Source organism: Trichosurus vulpecula, chromosome 8, assembly GCF_011100635.1.
Source record: "Trichosurus vulpecula isolate mTriVul1 chromosome 8, mTriVul1.pri, whole genome shotgun sequence".
Classification (NCBI taxonomy): domain Eukaryota; kingdom Metazoa; phylum Chordata; class Mammalia; order Diprotodontia; family Phalangeridae; genus Trichosurus; species Trichosurus vulpecula.
In genome coordinates this window covers 31,641,034-31,658,420 of record NC_050580.1, presented here as the reverse complement: position 1 = coordinate 31,658,420, position 17,387 = coordinate 31,641,034, and the positions used below count along the sequence as shown (strand labels likewise).

The 17,387-nt window shown below is 39.9% G+C and overlaps 1 protein-coding gene across 1 annotated transcript in view; it reads right to left on the bottom strand.

Moving 5' to 3' along the window:
- TET1 (tet methylcytosine dioxygenase 1) overlaps positions 1-17,387 on the bottom strand; it is a 166,187-nt gene that overhangs the window by 75,532 nt on the left and 73,268 nt on the right. The window contains exons 5-6 of the mRNA XM_036735530.1: positions 12,596-12,686; positions 8,876-8,969 (exon numbers count right to left, since the gene is read on the bottom strand). Of these exons, the coding sequence (XP_036591425.1) occupies positions 8,876-8,969; positions 12,596-12,686 (185 nt within the window). The remainder of the gene's footprint in view (positions 1-8,875; positions 8,970-12,595; positions 12,687-17,387) is intronic.

Here is a 17,387-nt window from a genome sequence, read left to right as displayed (position 1 = left end):
CAACTACCCTAGGAGGTAGGTGCTGTTATTATCCCCACTTTACCAGCGAGGAAACTGTGGCAAAGAGAGGTTAAGTGAGTTTCCCAGGGTCACACAGCTAGTAAGTATCTAAGGTTGGATTTGAACTCAAGTCTTCCTGACCTAGGTCCAGCTCTCTAATCATTTTAATAAATTAGCTGCCTAGGATGGAAAGAAATAGATAAAAGTTACTAAAATTGAAGTACAGATGTCAACAACCTACAGAGGAAAAAATATTACTGAAGCTTCACAGAGGTAGCGACTGCCAGGACATGAAACTTTGAAATTTCACAAATACTAAGACTAGATAATCCAAAAATTATTTCCACTGATATTGAAATTCATGAAGGTAATTTTTTTTTCTCTTTTGGGAAGAGGATGAGGAATGAAAGGGAGCAGATTTATTTTCCTAGCCATGTTGTGTTTAATTTAGGATTTCAAATTCTACTACTGAGCTCCTGTGAAACTTGGGGTAACTTCCTAGACTTCTTTGGGCTTCCGTTTCCTCAGCTGTAAGGTGAAGAAGCTGCATTAGATTACCCCTCTTAGCTCACTTTCAAACTTTAGTCTTATGAAACTGAGGCCCACTCAGTAACTCAGCAAGCTTTTATTAAGCAGCAGGGGCTGTGCTTGGTGCTGATGAAGATGCAAAGAAGGAAACAATCCCTTATCCCAAGGAAGTGACTTTCCCAAGGTCATAAAGGCAGCTGTACTAGGAATCAAACTCCGATCTTCTGGCTCCAAACCCCCTGTGCTTTCTTCTCTATGGCACTGCCAGGGCTCCTGCCCATAATGAGGAGGATAAGAAAAAAAACCCCATGCCTACAACCAGATCTGGTGACCCATGGACTAAGTGATCTTTAAGTAATGCCTTGAAGCTCTAAAATTTCAGGATTCAAAACAGAAACACCATCAGTCCTCATGACAGGCCTTTGATAGTCTCCATCGTAATAAATAATTAACACTCAACATCATTCAAACTCTAGGACACCTAACGTAATCTTTTCATCATGTCAATTTTTCAGGCAACCTAGGGAGTCCATATTTGTCAATATTGAAATTAAAGTCATCAGCCTGGCATTCTAGACTCCTGCGTATTTCCAAATTAAATCAGGATTCTTCCTCCACATGGGTCCCTCTGTGCTGCCAGGCTGATCTTCCTACAATCCCTTCCATGGCTTTAGGTACCGGAATTGGCCATTTTGTTGGTGGTTTTTCCTTAAGACATGGCCGGAGCTGATACCGTCAGTTCTAAGGCCTATATAACTGGCCATCCAACTCCACTTGTCCATCCTGTGAGTTTCTCCTTGGCCTGGCCTCATGCCCTGCACTAGAAAGCCCAGCTATGATCTCTCCTTCATTGCTTGGAGACTTTTCATAGTACCATGAAAACTACAGCAGCCACAGCCTAGTCTCAAGGTAGAAACAGTAAACTATGTCCCTTTAACACTTATAAATATAATAATGATGATGATGATAGTATTTATAACACACTTTAAAGTTTGTAAAGCAAATTTTATACATACATATATGTATATATATGTACACATGCATATGTATATGTACACACACACACATACATTAAGATTTGTGTCTAAAGTTGGATTTGAACTCAGGTCTTCCTGACTCCAAGCCCCAGACTCTATCCATTATGCCACCTAGCTGCCCTTTCTCTTCAGCTTACAGTCTTATGGAGCAGCTAAGGGCTCAGAGAGGTTAAGGGACCTGCCCAGGGCTATACAGCCAGTAGGTGTTAAAGCCACAATGTGAACCTAGGGTTTCATAATTTCTACTCTATCCAGTATTCCACGCTGCCTTTCCAAAAACACAGTGCACTGCAGTAAAGTACACATACATAATATGTATATAAAATAGTTTATTATTCTATAATAGTATATTATTAACAATATGTTATTATAAGAGCACATTAAGCCCTGGGTATAATAATCTAGTGTGCAATCCAGGAATGGAACACAACAATGACACAAATATATCCACAAAAACACAAAACAGACCATCACACATAAAGTGAAATGCAGATAATTAAAACAACAACAACAAAACCATAGCTTAGTTCAGTGGGTTAAGGAACAGGTTGGGCTTCAGGAACTATAAATCTGAAACCTGACTCTGCCAACAGCTCCCTGTGGGACTTCAAAAAGGTCACATCAGTTTTCTGGACGCAGTTTCTTTTGCTTTCCATTTAAAGAAGACATCAAAACTGCATGGTATTCATGAGAGAATAACTAGTGAAAATTATTGTAGTATATTTGGAATGAAAACGTGCTGCAGAGGAGCCAAATTACAATTTCCAGAACCAAGCTCCTGGGCAGGAGCATTTGGCCTACAGAATGGAACTGCTGCTCTCAGACTCCTCCTCAAGGCTCTTATAATCCTAGGAAAAGGACCTTTGGGAATCTTTAATAGGAGTAATTAGTCTGAGCCTTAGCTTTGCATCTGGTCTGAAAGGCGCCATTGACAAACGCATGATTTGTCCCTAAACCTAACATTCGATACGCTGTTTATACAAGGGTAAATGTTTCTTGGAAATGACTGTTGTAATTAGTGGTGGCTCAGTCTCCAAGCTGGGCTTTGGAGGACCCCCACAGCAGAGAAATCTTCAGGTACCTCCATGGAGATGTAAGATTCTCTTGTCATCTGCTGCCCTCCTGCTACTAACCACCCAAATGGCAAGTCTCCCGTTTGGTTAGTACCTACTCATCTCCTGACTCCTTAACTTTTCAAGGGAAAAGAAAAGGGCATAAATCTTTATATAGCATGCCTACTGTGTGCCAGATGCTGAGCTAGCACATTACAATCATCTCAATTGATCCTCCCAACAACCCTGGGAGAGAGGTGCTATTATGGACCCATTTTATAGTCAAGAAACTGAAGCAAACATAAGTGAAGTGATTTGCCCAGGGTCACACAGTGAGGAAGATGAGGCCAAATGTGACCTCAAGTCTTCCTGGCTGCAGGCCTGGTGCTCTATCCCCCATGCCACCTCCATGCTTCCACAATGTGTTTCCCACATTCCTTCCTAGACTCCCTAAGTTGCTATAAGATTCAGTTTGTGTCACCTCTTAGAGAGGTCTTTTCTGATTTCCCTTAGGTATTTGTTTTCTATCTCTCTGCAAATAATCATGTATGAATTTGTCTGTTGACATGCTGCACTTCCCTCTTCCTCCCTCTGAACTGGAAGCTCCTCGAGGACAGATCCTCTTTTGGCTGGTGAACACTTTCCTTTTACATAGTAGGGCTACTAAATGCTTCAGGATTGGATGTAGGAGCATGTTTCAGCTGGGGGCCTTTTAGTGCTCTCGGCCTCTTCCAAACAGTATGTCCAGCCCCTTCTCCAACTCCAACAGAACAAATGAAAAAACTCTGAACTTATAAAGGGAGATGTACGTGGATTCAATATGTTTAGCCTTCTCTTTAAACTGTGCTTTCTCAAAGGCCTGGAAAAAAATCAAGTAACTGGTGGCTGAGAAAGAGCTGATTAGCAGAATAAACACCCATCCACAAATGAACAATATTATTATGGCATCAACAAAAGCAATCAACTTGAGATGATCATTGGTCTTTCTATTATTTCTCATAAATAGATTTTATTTCAATTCAATCAATAAATAAATATGCATTAGGCAAGTACTAAGTGCAAGACCCTGGAGAAGATCAAAAGACAGGTACGACATATAGTCAATTTTCAAGGAACTTACAAACTAATGTGGAGAAGGAAGGAGAAGGGAGATACATGGACATATGAGGGATATGAGCAGGCAGTTTTCAGAAGAAGAAATCAAAGCTATCTATAGTTGTGAAAAAATGCTGTAAATCACTAATGATTAGAGAAATGCAAATTAAGTAACTCTGAGGTACTACCTCACATCTATCAGATTGGCTAAAATGGAAGAAATGTTGGAGGGGATATGGAGAAATTGGGACACTAATGCACTGCTGGTAGAGTTGTGAACTGATCCAACCATTCTGGAGGATCAACCAATTTGGATCTATGCCCAAAGGACTATCAAACTGTGCATACCCAAAAAGAAAAAGATTTATATGTATAAAAATATTTATAGCAGCTCCTTTTATGGTGGCAAAGGATTGGAAATTGAGGGGATGCTCATCAACTGGGGAACGGCTGAACAAGTTGTGGTATATGATTGTGATGGAATACTATTGCGCTACATGAAATGGCGAGCAGGATGATTTCAGAAAAACCTGGAAAGATTTACATGAACTGAAGCAAAGTGAAATGAGCAGAACCAAGAAAACATTTGTACAGAGTAACAGTAATATTATATAATGATCAACTGTGAATGACTTAGCTTTTCTCAGCAACACTATGATCCAGAACAATTCCAAAGGACTTATGATGAAAAATGCATCCACCTCCAGAGAAAGAACTGATGGAGTCTGAATGCAGATCAAAGCATATTATTTTTCATTTTCTTTATTTTTATTGGGATTTTTGTGTGTCTCCTTTCACAACATGACTAATATGGAAATATTTTGCATGACTGCACAATTTGCTTACCATCGCAAGGAGATGAGACATCAGGGAAGGAGGGAGAACACTTGGAACTCAACATTTTCTTAAATGAGTGTTAAAATTATTTATACATGTAATTGGGAGAAAAATAAACTTATTTAAAAAGAAAAAAGATACATGGACAGTCTTCTAATCTAGCCTAAATACCTCTATAATTCATAGCATTTCTAAAAAAAGTGCCCTTTAGATCTTGGCATGCAAACCTGATTGCATGCGGACTGCAGCAGCATCAGATTGCCTTTAGATCAGTCATTAATTTTAGTCTGGACAAAGATCATAGATCTGTTCTAAACTTATGCCAGGAGATTAGGCATGAAATTATATATCCCAAATCCCACAATTCACAGCACAACCCAAAGTTAGCTGGGGAGAGATGAATTAGGGGAGCAGAGTGGTAAAATATTATCAGGTGAAAGGAATGGAACATACAGGGAGGGAAGCCAGGTTATTCTTTTCTTCAAATCCTGAAAGATCCTCAGTTGATATTTGCTAATGAAGCAGGGAATACTTACAGATAACACGGTCAAAAACAAATCACTCTTGGTATGAAAGTGGACTATAGGTACACCTTTTATTCAAATAAAACAGTTGGCCTGGATGGAGTCCTTGGGCCAAACTCCTCAGAATGCTCTCCAGGATCCTGGACCAAAGCTTCAGAAAAAAAGACTTAGGAGAATGGATTTTCTGAGTGTTTTCAAAACATTTGAAAACAGGCTTGTGGGAGAGAATAGATTTATTTTGTGTTGCTTTAGAAGGCACAGATGCAACCAATGGGTGGGAGTTCCAGTGACACAGATTTCAAGCTTAACATAATGACATATGAAAGAGTAGGAATGTTTTCACCAATGGAAGGGATGTAAGTGCCCCATCACTGGAAGTGTTCCAGCAGCAGAAGCTAGATGACCATCTGTCAGAAATGTGGGAGGAAGAATTCCTGCACTGCAGAAGTCTGGACTAAATGACATTCAATACTCTTTCCAACACAAAGACCCTATAAAAATGAGCCAGGCTCACCATCTACTTTGTATATATCATCTGTGTTCCATATTCTCTCCCTTCATAGAATGTTTGCTCTTTTATTAGCAATGCCTTGGTGATACCTGTCTTTGTAGCTTCAGCACTTGGCACAATGCCTAACACATGGTAAGTGCTTAATAAATGCTATCGACTAGACAGGAAGCCACTATTATTTCTGTCTCTTCACTAATTAATTAATACCTCCAGTTCTTTCTCTTTAAACATGATTATACATAAGTATTGAATGCCAACATAATCATTTATGGAGAGACAGCATGACATAATGGCTAGGGCTCTAGTCTAGAAACAAGGAAGACCTAGACATTCAAGACATGTCTCTAATGAGTGTAAGCTGTGTGACCCTGGGCAAGTTACTTAACCTCTCATTGCTCTAGGCAGTCCATAGAAGGTGCTGACCAGCCTGGGTAGAGTTCCCTTCCTGAGGAGTTCCCTTTATCCAAAGTCCAGACACTAGCCCTATAACCAGTTACATTCTGTGTAACTAAGTAACTTAGTTATAGCTATTGTTGTTACTAAGTTAACTTAGTAACTAGCTGTTACTAAGTTAACTAAATATATTTAATGAATGAATGAATTTCAATATATAAAATATTGACACTTTTTAGTTAATCTCTGTAAGTATCTGGATACTTTGTCCTTTCATTCTTGCCCATTTTTTCCTATTTTATTGTCGTCATTAGTGTTCATTCTCCTCTTTGGATTATTTTACAAAGTTCTTTCCACACTTTTAAAATATTTACCTCATGCCTTGTGTATCTTAATAACATTATTGTATTCCATTATATTAACATACTACAATTTATTTAGCCATTCCCCTCATTGAATATTTAGGTTGATTCCAATTTTTGGCAATAACAAATGGTATATTCTATGATAATCTCTTGATAGCTCTTTCTTGTTTGTTTCAATAACATTTCCAGGGCGTATTCTGAACAATGGAATTATTGAGTCAGAGCATTATTTAAAATTTCTCCTGTATACTAAAGTTTTTGCACAAAGATTACAATTCCACCATCTACCTTACCATCTGCATTTTAGTCAGTCCAAAATTCTGTTACACAAATTAAGCTCATTAGCAGAAGTTTTAATTATAGTATTCCCCTTCTAAGGTCCTCCACCAGCTCTCCCTGTCACTGGGCACCAGAAAGATTCCTTTGTCTGGTCTTTGTTCCCTGGCTCATGAGCTCTATCCATAAGGGTGCCTTCTGCTTTCATTATTCTAAGTTTTTGGCCCAATAAATTCCTGACTGACCCTGCCTATAGGTCCAGAAAGTATTGATAGATTAAGAGCACACTCAGGATATCAACAAATAGCAGCAAGGTTGTATGACATAGAGACAAAGTACTGGATTGGGGGTCAAAAGACTTAGATGCCAGTCCTGACTGCCCCATGTACAAACTGTGTGACCACGGGCAAGTTTCTTGTCCTCTCTGAGGCTGCTTGTCCATCTGTGTTGAGTAGACATGTCTGCCTATCTCTACCTTACAGAGTTGTTTGGAGAGCAAAAGAAATAATGCATGTGAAAGGAGTCTTTAACAGGGTGACAAATATAAGCTACTTTATGGATATTGATGGCATCATTTCGAGAAAACTTGTTCCTAAATCCCTGTGATCATTCCACTCTCTGGAGTCTTACAGGCTGTCACACATGCCTGGTAAAACCTCTCATCTGTTGTCTACCAAGTCTGTTGCAAGCATCTTCTCAAGACAGCTGCCTCATTCCTCTTTGGAAAGGTGGGAGGTCCACAGTTGTAGAACATCACATACATTTTCAGAATGTTCCTCTTTTTCTTTTTAAAAACTAACTTTTGATAAATGTCATGGCTTTCTGGGAGAGAGGAGGGAAAGGAATTCAGGGGAAATTTCAAGTGATATATAACAAAAAAGAGCCATAAAAATTAATTCTAACAAAAAAAAAATTCTCATTCAGGAAGCCTTCCCAGATTAGGCATGAAGAATGAGGACTGTAGCTTCCTATTCTCTCTATAACCCTTAGAGAGTCCTATAGTATCTACCCTAACTCCATTAAACTAACCATTAAAATCTAACAAATCTAGGAAATTGAAAGCTAAACAAATTGATGGGTATAGTCTGCATGTAACAAAGTCACGTCTGTGCAGAATGTTTACGTAAAATCATGGTGGTTAAAAGCTCTCAGAAGGGAGCGTCCAGGGCACCTCGAGGTTCTATCTTGAGTCTCACATATGTGATCAAAATCAAAGAATCGCATCATGTTAGCTTTAAAACTGGCACCTTAGGGGTCATTCAAACTCAAGTCCCTCACGTTAGAGAGGAAGAAACTATAAGGAATTAAAAGATTTGTTCGTGGTAGTTCAGTTGTTTCAGTCCATGACCCAATTTGGGGTTTTCTTAACAGAGAATAGAATGGTTTGCCATTTCCTTCTCCAAAGGATCTAGTAGGTCCATTTTTTTCAGGCAATCAGAGGTTAAATGACTTGCCCAGGGTCACACAGCTAGGAAGTATCTGAGGTTGAACTTGAACTCAGATCTTTCTAACTCCAGGGCCAGCGCTCTACCCACTGAGCACCCAGCCACCTCTAAATGATTTTCAGAAGGCTGCATAGTTAGTTTCATGGCAGAGCTGGATCTCCGGACACGCACTAGATCACTCACCAGGAATCAATTTGTCCTTGTCAGAGAGTTACACCCCAATCCTTAGACTTCCAGGGTTCAGAGCCACATCCACAAAACCACAACTGCACAAACTAGCTTCCTCCACAATATGCCTTTCAGGTGCTTATTCCCTTTTACCTGTGGATTCTGTTGCCCTTATGCCACAATGATCACAATGAGAACACACTTCGGGCATTTCGAGCCAGTCCCCAAACTCAAGACAAGAACCCCTCTGCTAGCCAGGCCTCCTCTAACAAAAACTTCAGGAGACACACGGCACCCCTGGCCTGGCTGCTGTCTCTTCTCAAAAACATATACTGACTCTAACCCAAAGTACTCCAACCGCAAGTAGAAATGAAAAGAGATTTCCTCAAGTTGTGCCGACAGCCCAGTGTGTCCATTTCATAGATGATGACATGGAGGCTCAGGGAAGCAAAGTCACAGCTAGATGTAAATCCCCATCTCCTGCCTCCCAGGGTCCCTTCCACTTCGTCTCACTGACTAGCATTCTATTAGATAGAAATACTTAGCTCCAAGTACCATTTGGAGGAAACTTCAAGACCAAGGCAGTACCAATCAATCCTCCCATCCCTCCCTCCCACCAAAGTGTAGAAATACCAACTACTTACCCACTTGGCAATTGGACACCCCTGAGAGCTTTTGCCTTCTTTGCCTGTATATACGACGACTTCTATCCTAATCGCTCTTCCTTTTTCACCATATCTGAATATAAAAAAATTGGAGAAGAAACCTGATGCAGTACTCTCTGAAATTCAAAACTCCTCAGCTGAATATGAGTCAGGTCTAATCAGAATTATAACTAATGGCTTGGGTACTCAGAGCAAGCAGCACAAAATATGTCCAGAACAAAGAGGACCAAATGTGTCACCAATTTAGTTTGAAGCGGAGAGGGGGAAAAAGAGAGGAGGAAGAGAAAGGAGGGAGGGAGAGAGAGGGAGAAGGCAGTGGGGGTGGGGGGGAGAGAAAGAGGGAGAGACAGAGAGAGAAGGACAGCCCATGAGGGCTCTTGAGACTGCCATGGTGAGGTAAGGAAGCAGGTCAGACTGGGCTAGGGAAGGACTCACCTGGGATGCTGTGACAGGGAGAGGAATGAAAGGACAGAAGGAGGGAAAGAAGCTGCCAAGTGATGCTTTGGTATTTTAAGGAGTTATTCTTGGTACCAGGTGCTAAGTTCAGTTATTTCTATATTGATAAACGACTCAGAGTGCTGTCTGAGACCTTTCTAAATTTCAGAGCCTTGGGACAAGGTCTCAGTTGCCAAATCTTAGTTTGGGTTAAATAACAAAAAGGTACATTTTGAGGATAAAGCAAAACTGGGAAATTGAGTGGAATTCTAGAATATGTTAAAGAAATACCTAACTAAACAAGCAGAAGATGAAGAGGTGATCAGAAGCTAATATGTATTGCTTTATCAAGAAATGGTTACACCAGATGAATCTTATCTCCTTATTTGATAGGTTTTCTAGACATTGGAATGCTCTAGAGCTTCTTTTTCTACTCACAACCCTTTTTTGTGTTTTGGCAGTGTTAGTTGGTGTCGTGTGGCCTGAGGGTATGTGTAGTGCAAAGTGCTTGTGCTTTATGTTCAGAACCAAGGCTGCAGTGAGGTTGCAAGATGCAACATGGGCAAGCGCTGCCAGAAACACCTCAGATTCATTACACATTTGATTTTTAATTAATTTGTGGTCGTTGCACATTAGGAAACCTTTTGCTGTTGCCACATGGGGTTGAGCCCCATAGTTTAAGAAGCACTGCTCTAGAGCAAGTGTTCTTAATCTTTTTTTTGTGTTCTGAGCCCCTTTGAGACTCACTCCAGTGAAGCCTATGGACCCCTTAACAGAATAATTTTTTTAAATAATTAAATGAAGTGATAAATTTCAGTCAGAAATTAGTAAAAACGAAGATGGAATTTTTCCCCCAAGTTCACAGACCCCCTGATATCTATCCCTAGGTCTTTTGGAGGTCAATGAACCCCAAGGTTAAGAAGCCATGGTCTAGATATATTTTACATAGTTTTAGCAAATCACCTGATGTGCTATTCTTGTGGAATACATGAGGAGATATAAAATAGATAATACAATTACAGAGATTCAGAACTGGTCAAATGGTTGGACACAGAAAGAAATCTTAAACAGTTGGACCTCAACTTGAAAGGAAGTACCTATTGGTGCACACTAGGGATCAGTGCTTGGCACCATGCTACTTAACAGGTACCATGCTTATCAAATCTGCTAATAAAATGAGGCCAGGAAGAACAGGAAACATGGTAGGTGACAGAATCAGGGCTCAAAAATTTCTTGATAGGCTAGAATAGGGGCTTTTACCCTGAAGTCTGTAAACGTAAAAAAATTTTTTTTGATAATTATTTTCCAATAGAATTCATTTCCCTTGTAATATCAAATATTTTATGTATTTAAAAAATATTCTTCTGAAATGGAGCAAACAGACTTCATCAGACTGACTGCCCAAGGGGTCTAAGACACCAAAAAGGTGAAGAACCCCTGGGCTAGAACATTGACCCAAATACACTAAGATGGAATTTAATGGAAATTAGGGCATAACAAAGTTCTACACTTTGGTTAAAAATCAACTTCACAGGTATGAGATAGAGTAGGCATGGCTAGACAGCAAGTCATCTGTAAAAGATCTGGGGATTCTAACGGCCTGTTAGCTCATTGAGTCAACAATGGGATACAGCAGCCAAGAAAATTAATGCAATCTTGGCTTCCTTTAAGAGAGGCAGTGTCCTTGGTGAGAAAAGTGACATAACCACCATACGCTGCCCAGCTCAGTCAGGCCATATCTACAAGGAATGTGCTCAGTTCTGGACACCACTGATTAGGAAGGATACTGAAAGGCTGACAACTGTCAAGAGGAAAGAGATCAGAACGGTGAAGGGCCTCGAGTTCATGTCACACATGGATCATGCTGAGGGGTGTTAGAGCAGAAAAGACAAGACTCAGGAGAGACATGATGTGGAGATGATATGTCTTCACATATTTGAAGAGCTGTCAGGAAGAATGAAGAGATTTATTCTGTTTGACCGTTAGAGGGCAGAACAAGGAGTAAGGGGCAAAAATGGCAAAGGAGAAAATTTGGGTCTGAGATAAGGGAAAACTTTCTAACAATTAGAGACCTAAAAATGTGCACTGGGCTGACTCAAGAGGCTGAGGGTTTGCCCTTAAGGGGGCCTTCAAATGGAAGCTGGATCACCTGCTCTGGGGTGGATTGGAGAGGGCTTTCTGGTTCAGGCAGGAGTTTTACTACATGCTTCTGAGCTTCCTTTCAACACTGATGTTCTGCGAAATTTGCAAAGATGCAAATATGTTTGTTTGCAAACTTTTTTGTGGCACGAATGAAGTTGGCACAACAGCCTCCCTCTTCTCCCACAATCTTTGATGCTGGAGCTAGTGGAATTTTAGGGTGGCAAAGCAAGTATTCTGTTCTTCATGGGTCTAACTTTCATTCTTCCATAATGTTTAGTCTTTATCACATTTTTTAGTGATGCCACAGCTCCAGTGGAAGTAAAAGGAATGTACCTGAAGTATTGGATTCAAAGCAAGTAATGTAAGAATGAAACAAAGTCAGAGAAGACCAATTGATTTTGCTTTGTGATTCTTTTATTAGGTGGGTGTGTTTTTTCAAATTAAATTTTTATTGATGTCTTTTACATTGCCTAATTTTCTCCCAGTATTCCGCCTTTTCCTCCATACAGAGAACCATCCCATATAACAAAGAGAATTAGCTGTCTATGTTTATAAAGAATAACAAGACCTACAATTATCCAGGGAGAATGAACAATTCTGTAGGAACACCAGGGGGATACCACCTGACAAGCTCCCCTTTCTTGTGCCCTAATTAGTATGTATTGACGATCATTCACCTGACCTGGCTGAACAGTTACTCTCAGAAAGCATTTATCTGCATTGAATCAGAACCGCAGTCCAAAGATCTATGATTTCCCTGGTGTGGACACCTCCTCTACCATTGCACATTATGATCCCTCTGTGTTTTAATAGTTCTTTGTTTGTTTTGTAGCCGAATAACTTGATCAAGCAACCTTCTGGTATGGGGCTTGGCAAACTTAGCTAGGGTGGTCTTCTACCCAAGGCACATGGCCTGTCACCTGACTTGTATCTGAAGCACTTCCCACCTGGGAGGACCATCCAGACCTTGGTGCTCAGTGAACAATGCTTTCAAGAACCCAGGTTCACCTCTGAACCACAAGGTCACACTGGAGTGTAATATGTGACGCTAATGTCAGCAAACTCAAAATTAAGGCTTTTTGGTTTTGTTTTTACATACAAGGAATGATTTTTTTTCCTCACCTGGCCTCCATGATTTCCCTGACAGCAGCCACACTTGGTCCTGTTCCAAGATGTGTATAGTATGGCCCTTCATCTTTTTCTATAATTTGTTCTGTGGAAGGAATAATAATATTAAACTCAAAGATTAACAGAATTGTTCTTAACAGATGCAACTGGGAAAGCTATGTTTACTAAGTTTGGGGTTTTTTTGGGGGGGCAAAGATTAAAGAATGTAGTCAAAGTATCACAACAAAATTCTTTATAGATGCTGAAACAGGTTTCTTGATAAAGCTTTGGTGACTTCTGAGATCTTGCAGGAGTCCACCAGATTGGCTGTTGCTAATCCTAAGTTACTACCAAGCTCCTGCTCTAGCTTTTCATTGTGGTGTGAAAGGGACCCTGGGTTCTTGAAGGCAATGCCAATAGAGTGCCAGCTTTAGAAGGCCTTTGAATATAGGCACAGTGATCACTTGTGTGTCTGTGGTCCAAAGACATACTTCACCTACTGAGTGCAGAGAGGCTCTTCATCAGGTTGACTAAGATCTACCTAGAGTGAAAATTCCAACCTTCTACGCTGGTGGAGGGAGTGTCCACACTAAAGAGATCATGGAACCTTAAAGTACCAAGATCAATGAAAAGGCAGCAAGATGAGAAGGGGAGCACAGGAGCCTTCCTGGTCTACTCTCCCAACATCCTGTGCCTCATCAAGCCCTATTTCTTCTGGGAGGCAAAAGGATAATCCACCATTTTAATTCATTCAGTTTTTACTGTCCTCTTCATTCCATAAACTTACAAATATAGCAACTTTTAAATTCTGCCTAAGGGCCATGTTTATTCCAGTCAATTCTGAATTACCTACAGAAATGGAAGGAAGCAAGTGATGTAAGCAGAGGAAACAATGAATGATTCAAAATCCTTTCTCTTAGGTCCCTGGAAAGCATTATCAACGAAACCCTTGGCTACCAAGAACCCTTAGGGAACAGGGTGTTCACAAGACTAGCTTCACGGATGATTGCTGACTTATCCCATAAGAACCAAAACTATTTTTCTTTTGGCCAGCGTTGGAGATGCATTACACACATCTGTGGTCTTGAACAGAGAATACTGAACACAACTTAATGTTTTTTTGATTGCTCAGGGTCATCTTCATGGTCCCAGCTTTGTTATTTGCTGTGTGATTATACACAAGTCACTTCAACTCTCTCAGATACAGTTTATTCATTTCTAAAATGAGGAGGTTGGATCAGATGATCTCTCCGGTCCCTTCAGCTTGAAAACCTATAATTAATTAAGGAAGTACAACAAAGCATTCAAGGGTTATTGAGGTCTTTAGAGCTAATTACCTCCATATAAAGTAGTCCCAGACTGCTTTGTTTTTGGAATTGTATGCTTTTTAGAGAGATTTTTTCCCCCCTTGAATCCTCCCTTATCACAATTATGGGTGTTACTTCTTACTGCTGTTACTGCGGCTGTCTCTAATAGCACCCCTCTCTTAGTTCCAGTTTCTAATCTGTTACAAGTTTGGAGACAGGATAACCAAGCTTGTCAGGCCTGTTTGTCATATGTGAGTCAACAGGCCCTATGGAAGCATGAGGGGCTTAATGATAAAGTTCAAGCCATCAGTTCTAGAACATGGATTTGAGACACGTAATTTGACTGTTTAAAGGTCTTTCCTACTTTCTTCCTGCCTTTCATTTGTGTTCTAAATAGATAAGGTAGTCAGAGAGCTGAGCTCTAGATGCCTGAGGCAGAATTAAAATGTTTGCAGTAGATTCATCTTTATAATTATGTTTAGCTCAGACTAATAAAATGAGATTTCACTCCCTTAGCACACACCAACTGGCAAAACAAGCAAACTGAGTGGCCCTGAAACATATTGAATGATAGCAGGCTAGAATTTTAAAGTTTTTCTATTTTCTGAGGATAATTCAAGAATTGACAATGATTTGTGTTTCTGTGCATATATTTCCATATTTCCTGGGTTTCTTCTACCATTATAGAAATTCTGAATGATTAATTTATTTGGTCTCACTTGAAAGTTGTGAATTATTTCAAAGAAAAAGAATAGATCCCACAAAATCTGAAGCAGAAGTCATTTCAACTTATTGGGAAACAGTTTGCTTACACATAAATGGCAGAGTGGACAGAGCATTGGACCTAAAGTCAGAAAGAAATACTTGCTATATGTATGATCCTGGGCAAGATGTTTAACTAATTTTGCCTCAGTTTCCTCATCTGTGAAACAAGGATAATAATAGTATCTACCTCCTAGGGTTGCTGTGAGGATCAAATGAGATCATACAAAGCATTGCACAAACCTTGAAGTGCTATACAAATGCCAGCTATCGTTACTATATATAAAATGAGGAGTTTGAGCTATATGATCCATAAGGCCCACTCTAGCTCTTACACACTACCATCTTTCCAACTTTAACTCTGTGATTCAGACGAAATCCACGGCCATCACCATCTCCTCTCTGCCACCCCATTTGGGCTTCCACTGAAAGAATCACATGCTCTCAATAACATGGCAGTTCAAAACGTGTCCCAAACTCCCCACTCAAGCCTTGTAGAACTTCTTCACTTGTAAGTGTTTCTCCTCTGAGAATGTAACAAGACTTCTAGTCTTAACCTCTATCCACAATTTACTGTTACTCCAGATGAGCTGTGCTCTCTCCCAGAGCTTGCTGTACATTATGCTCTCTCACAGCTCAGAAGTCTGTTTCATCAACTGCTATGGCCAAAAATGTCATGACTTGGTACTTAATCTTCTGATGATGAGACTCTCTGATCTTAGTGAAGAAAGTCCTCAGATGACAGAAACATACCAATCTAACACCAAGTTTATGCTTAAATTAGCCTTTCCAGCTTGGTAGAACTTGTCAAGGAATGTGCTTAGCTGGCACAGCCAATGAGAAAACCCAGAGCTATCTCTACATGCCAAAATGAGGCATCAGAGGAAGACTTTAATGGAGGCTCCTTATTGATATGGATAATAATGACTTATAATCAAGGCTTAGCAGATACTTTCCACCCAAATTTCTTAACAGGTCAGCATTTTACACTCATCTTAGAGATGAAGAAAATGAGGTAAAACTAACTTGCATGGAGTAAGGGCGGGGGGGGGGGGAAGCCAGGAAATAAGCCTCATTATCCTAATTCTACATCTAGCATTCTTTGCACAACTCTGTGATGCTGCTCCTATAAAGTGAAAACACTACTAGCCTACCTCACAGAATGACTGTGCCAAATAAATCACTAACCCAGCTTAAAGCATTTTGCAAATGCTTACTCATAGTAATACTTTTAACTTTGGGGGGGAGGTGGAGGGAAGAGGGTTCTTTTTCTCATTTTCTACCAGTACAACCTATACTAGTTGTATTAAGACAGATAAGGCACAAGGGACTGTGCCATGGGACCATGTTATATATAGATGAGATTTCTTTGTGATAATGAAGTCCTTCTGGTAATTGTGGTAACTGAACACCGTTGGACATTTGTGTTTACCAAATTCTGTGCTACTACTATGATGGAGGAGTCTCTTAGGTATTGCCTTCTTGGCTAACAAAGGGAAAAGCGTTCTGTTCTATACTTTCGTAGGTTGTTCTCAGGCTTGATAAACCATGTTGTAACATAAAGCTAGAGCACTGGATCTTGGTTCAAATCTGCCACTTACAGCAACCTTGGACATGTTACTTTCCCTCTGGGTCTCAGTTTCCACAGTTGTAAAATTAGGGGGTTGACCTAGATGAACTAAAGCCAGTTCTCTATCCAATGATCTTTGACATTAAATAACACTTATAGGAGTCCAGATTAGAGGCAATGGCCAAATTTAGTCACTCATATTACTCATGAATCATATAACATTTTCAAATACTTTTAAAAGGGTTTGTCAGAGAAATCCATTCCCATTCCCCCTCCCCATACCCCAAGAAGCAGGATGTGTCAGAGCTCTTCATCCCAAAATTATAGATCATCTACATCTGCGTTGGTCTCTCAATGTGTTGTGTCCGTCCCCCCCCCCCCCCTTAATCCTAATAGTCTTCAAACAAAGAAGGTAACAAACAGTCATTTGGTCATCAGGAATGACCAAACAGTTAAGAGCAGGGACAAACCCTAATGTGTTTTGCTTTTTGAAATTAAAGAAGAAATATAAAACTGAGTTTTGCTTCAGCAAAATTTAGTCTCATTGCTACATCTGGAGATTCAAAGTTGATTAAATATTTCAACTTGTTACAACATAGGGATCATAATGTGGCCAATATTTTTTTCAAAGCTATATTAAAATGTTCAAGCCAAGTTTCATTCCATATTCTCTGAAACCCTAGAAAAAGTAGGAGGAAATGAGGAAAAGAATGCCTATTTATACATGGCCGATCCACCAATAAGATATCAAAGACCATTCAAAATGTAAAGCTAGCCTCTCTTTTTGGTAAACTGGATAAATAACAATGCCCATACATATTTCTATAATACATTAAGGTTTCTAAAACACTGCCCTCACGAAAGCCCTGTAGGACAAAGTAGCCAAGGCTCAGGGAGTTTCAATGATTTGCCCAGGATCACAGATAGTATCTGTCAAACAAAGCCAGAATTCGAACCCAGGTCTCTCCTGACTCCAAGTGAAGTGTTATTCCCATTACACCATATCTTTCCAACAAAAAAAGCGATTAAATATATTATATGCTTCTGCAGCCTTTTGAAGCTTATTTAGCCATTAAGAAGTTGGCTTTGAGACAGGCAAAAAATAGCAGACCTAATTCCAACTTTGGCAGAGGCTTACTTGAAATCAAGTTAACAGTACTAATGGCTT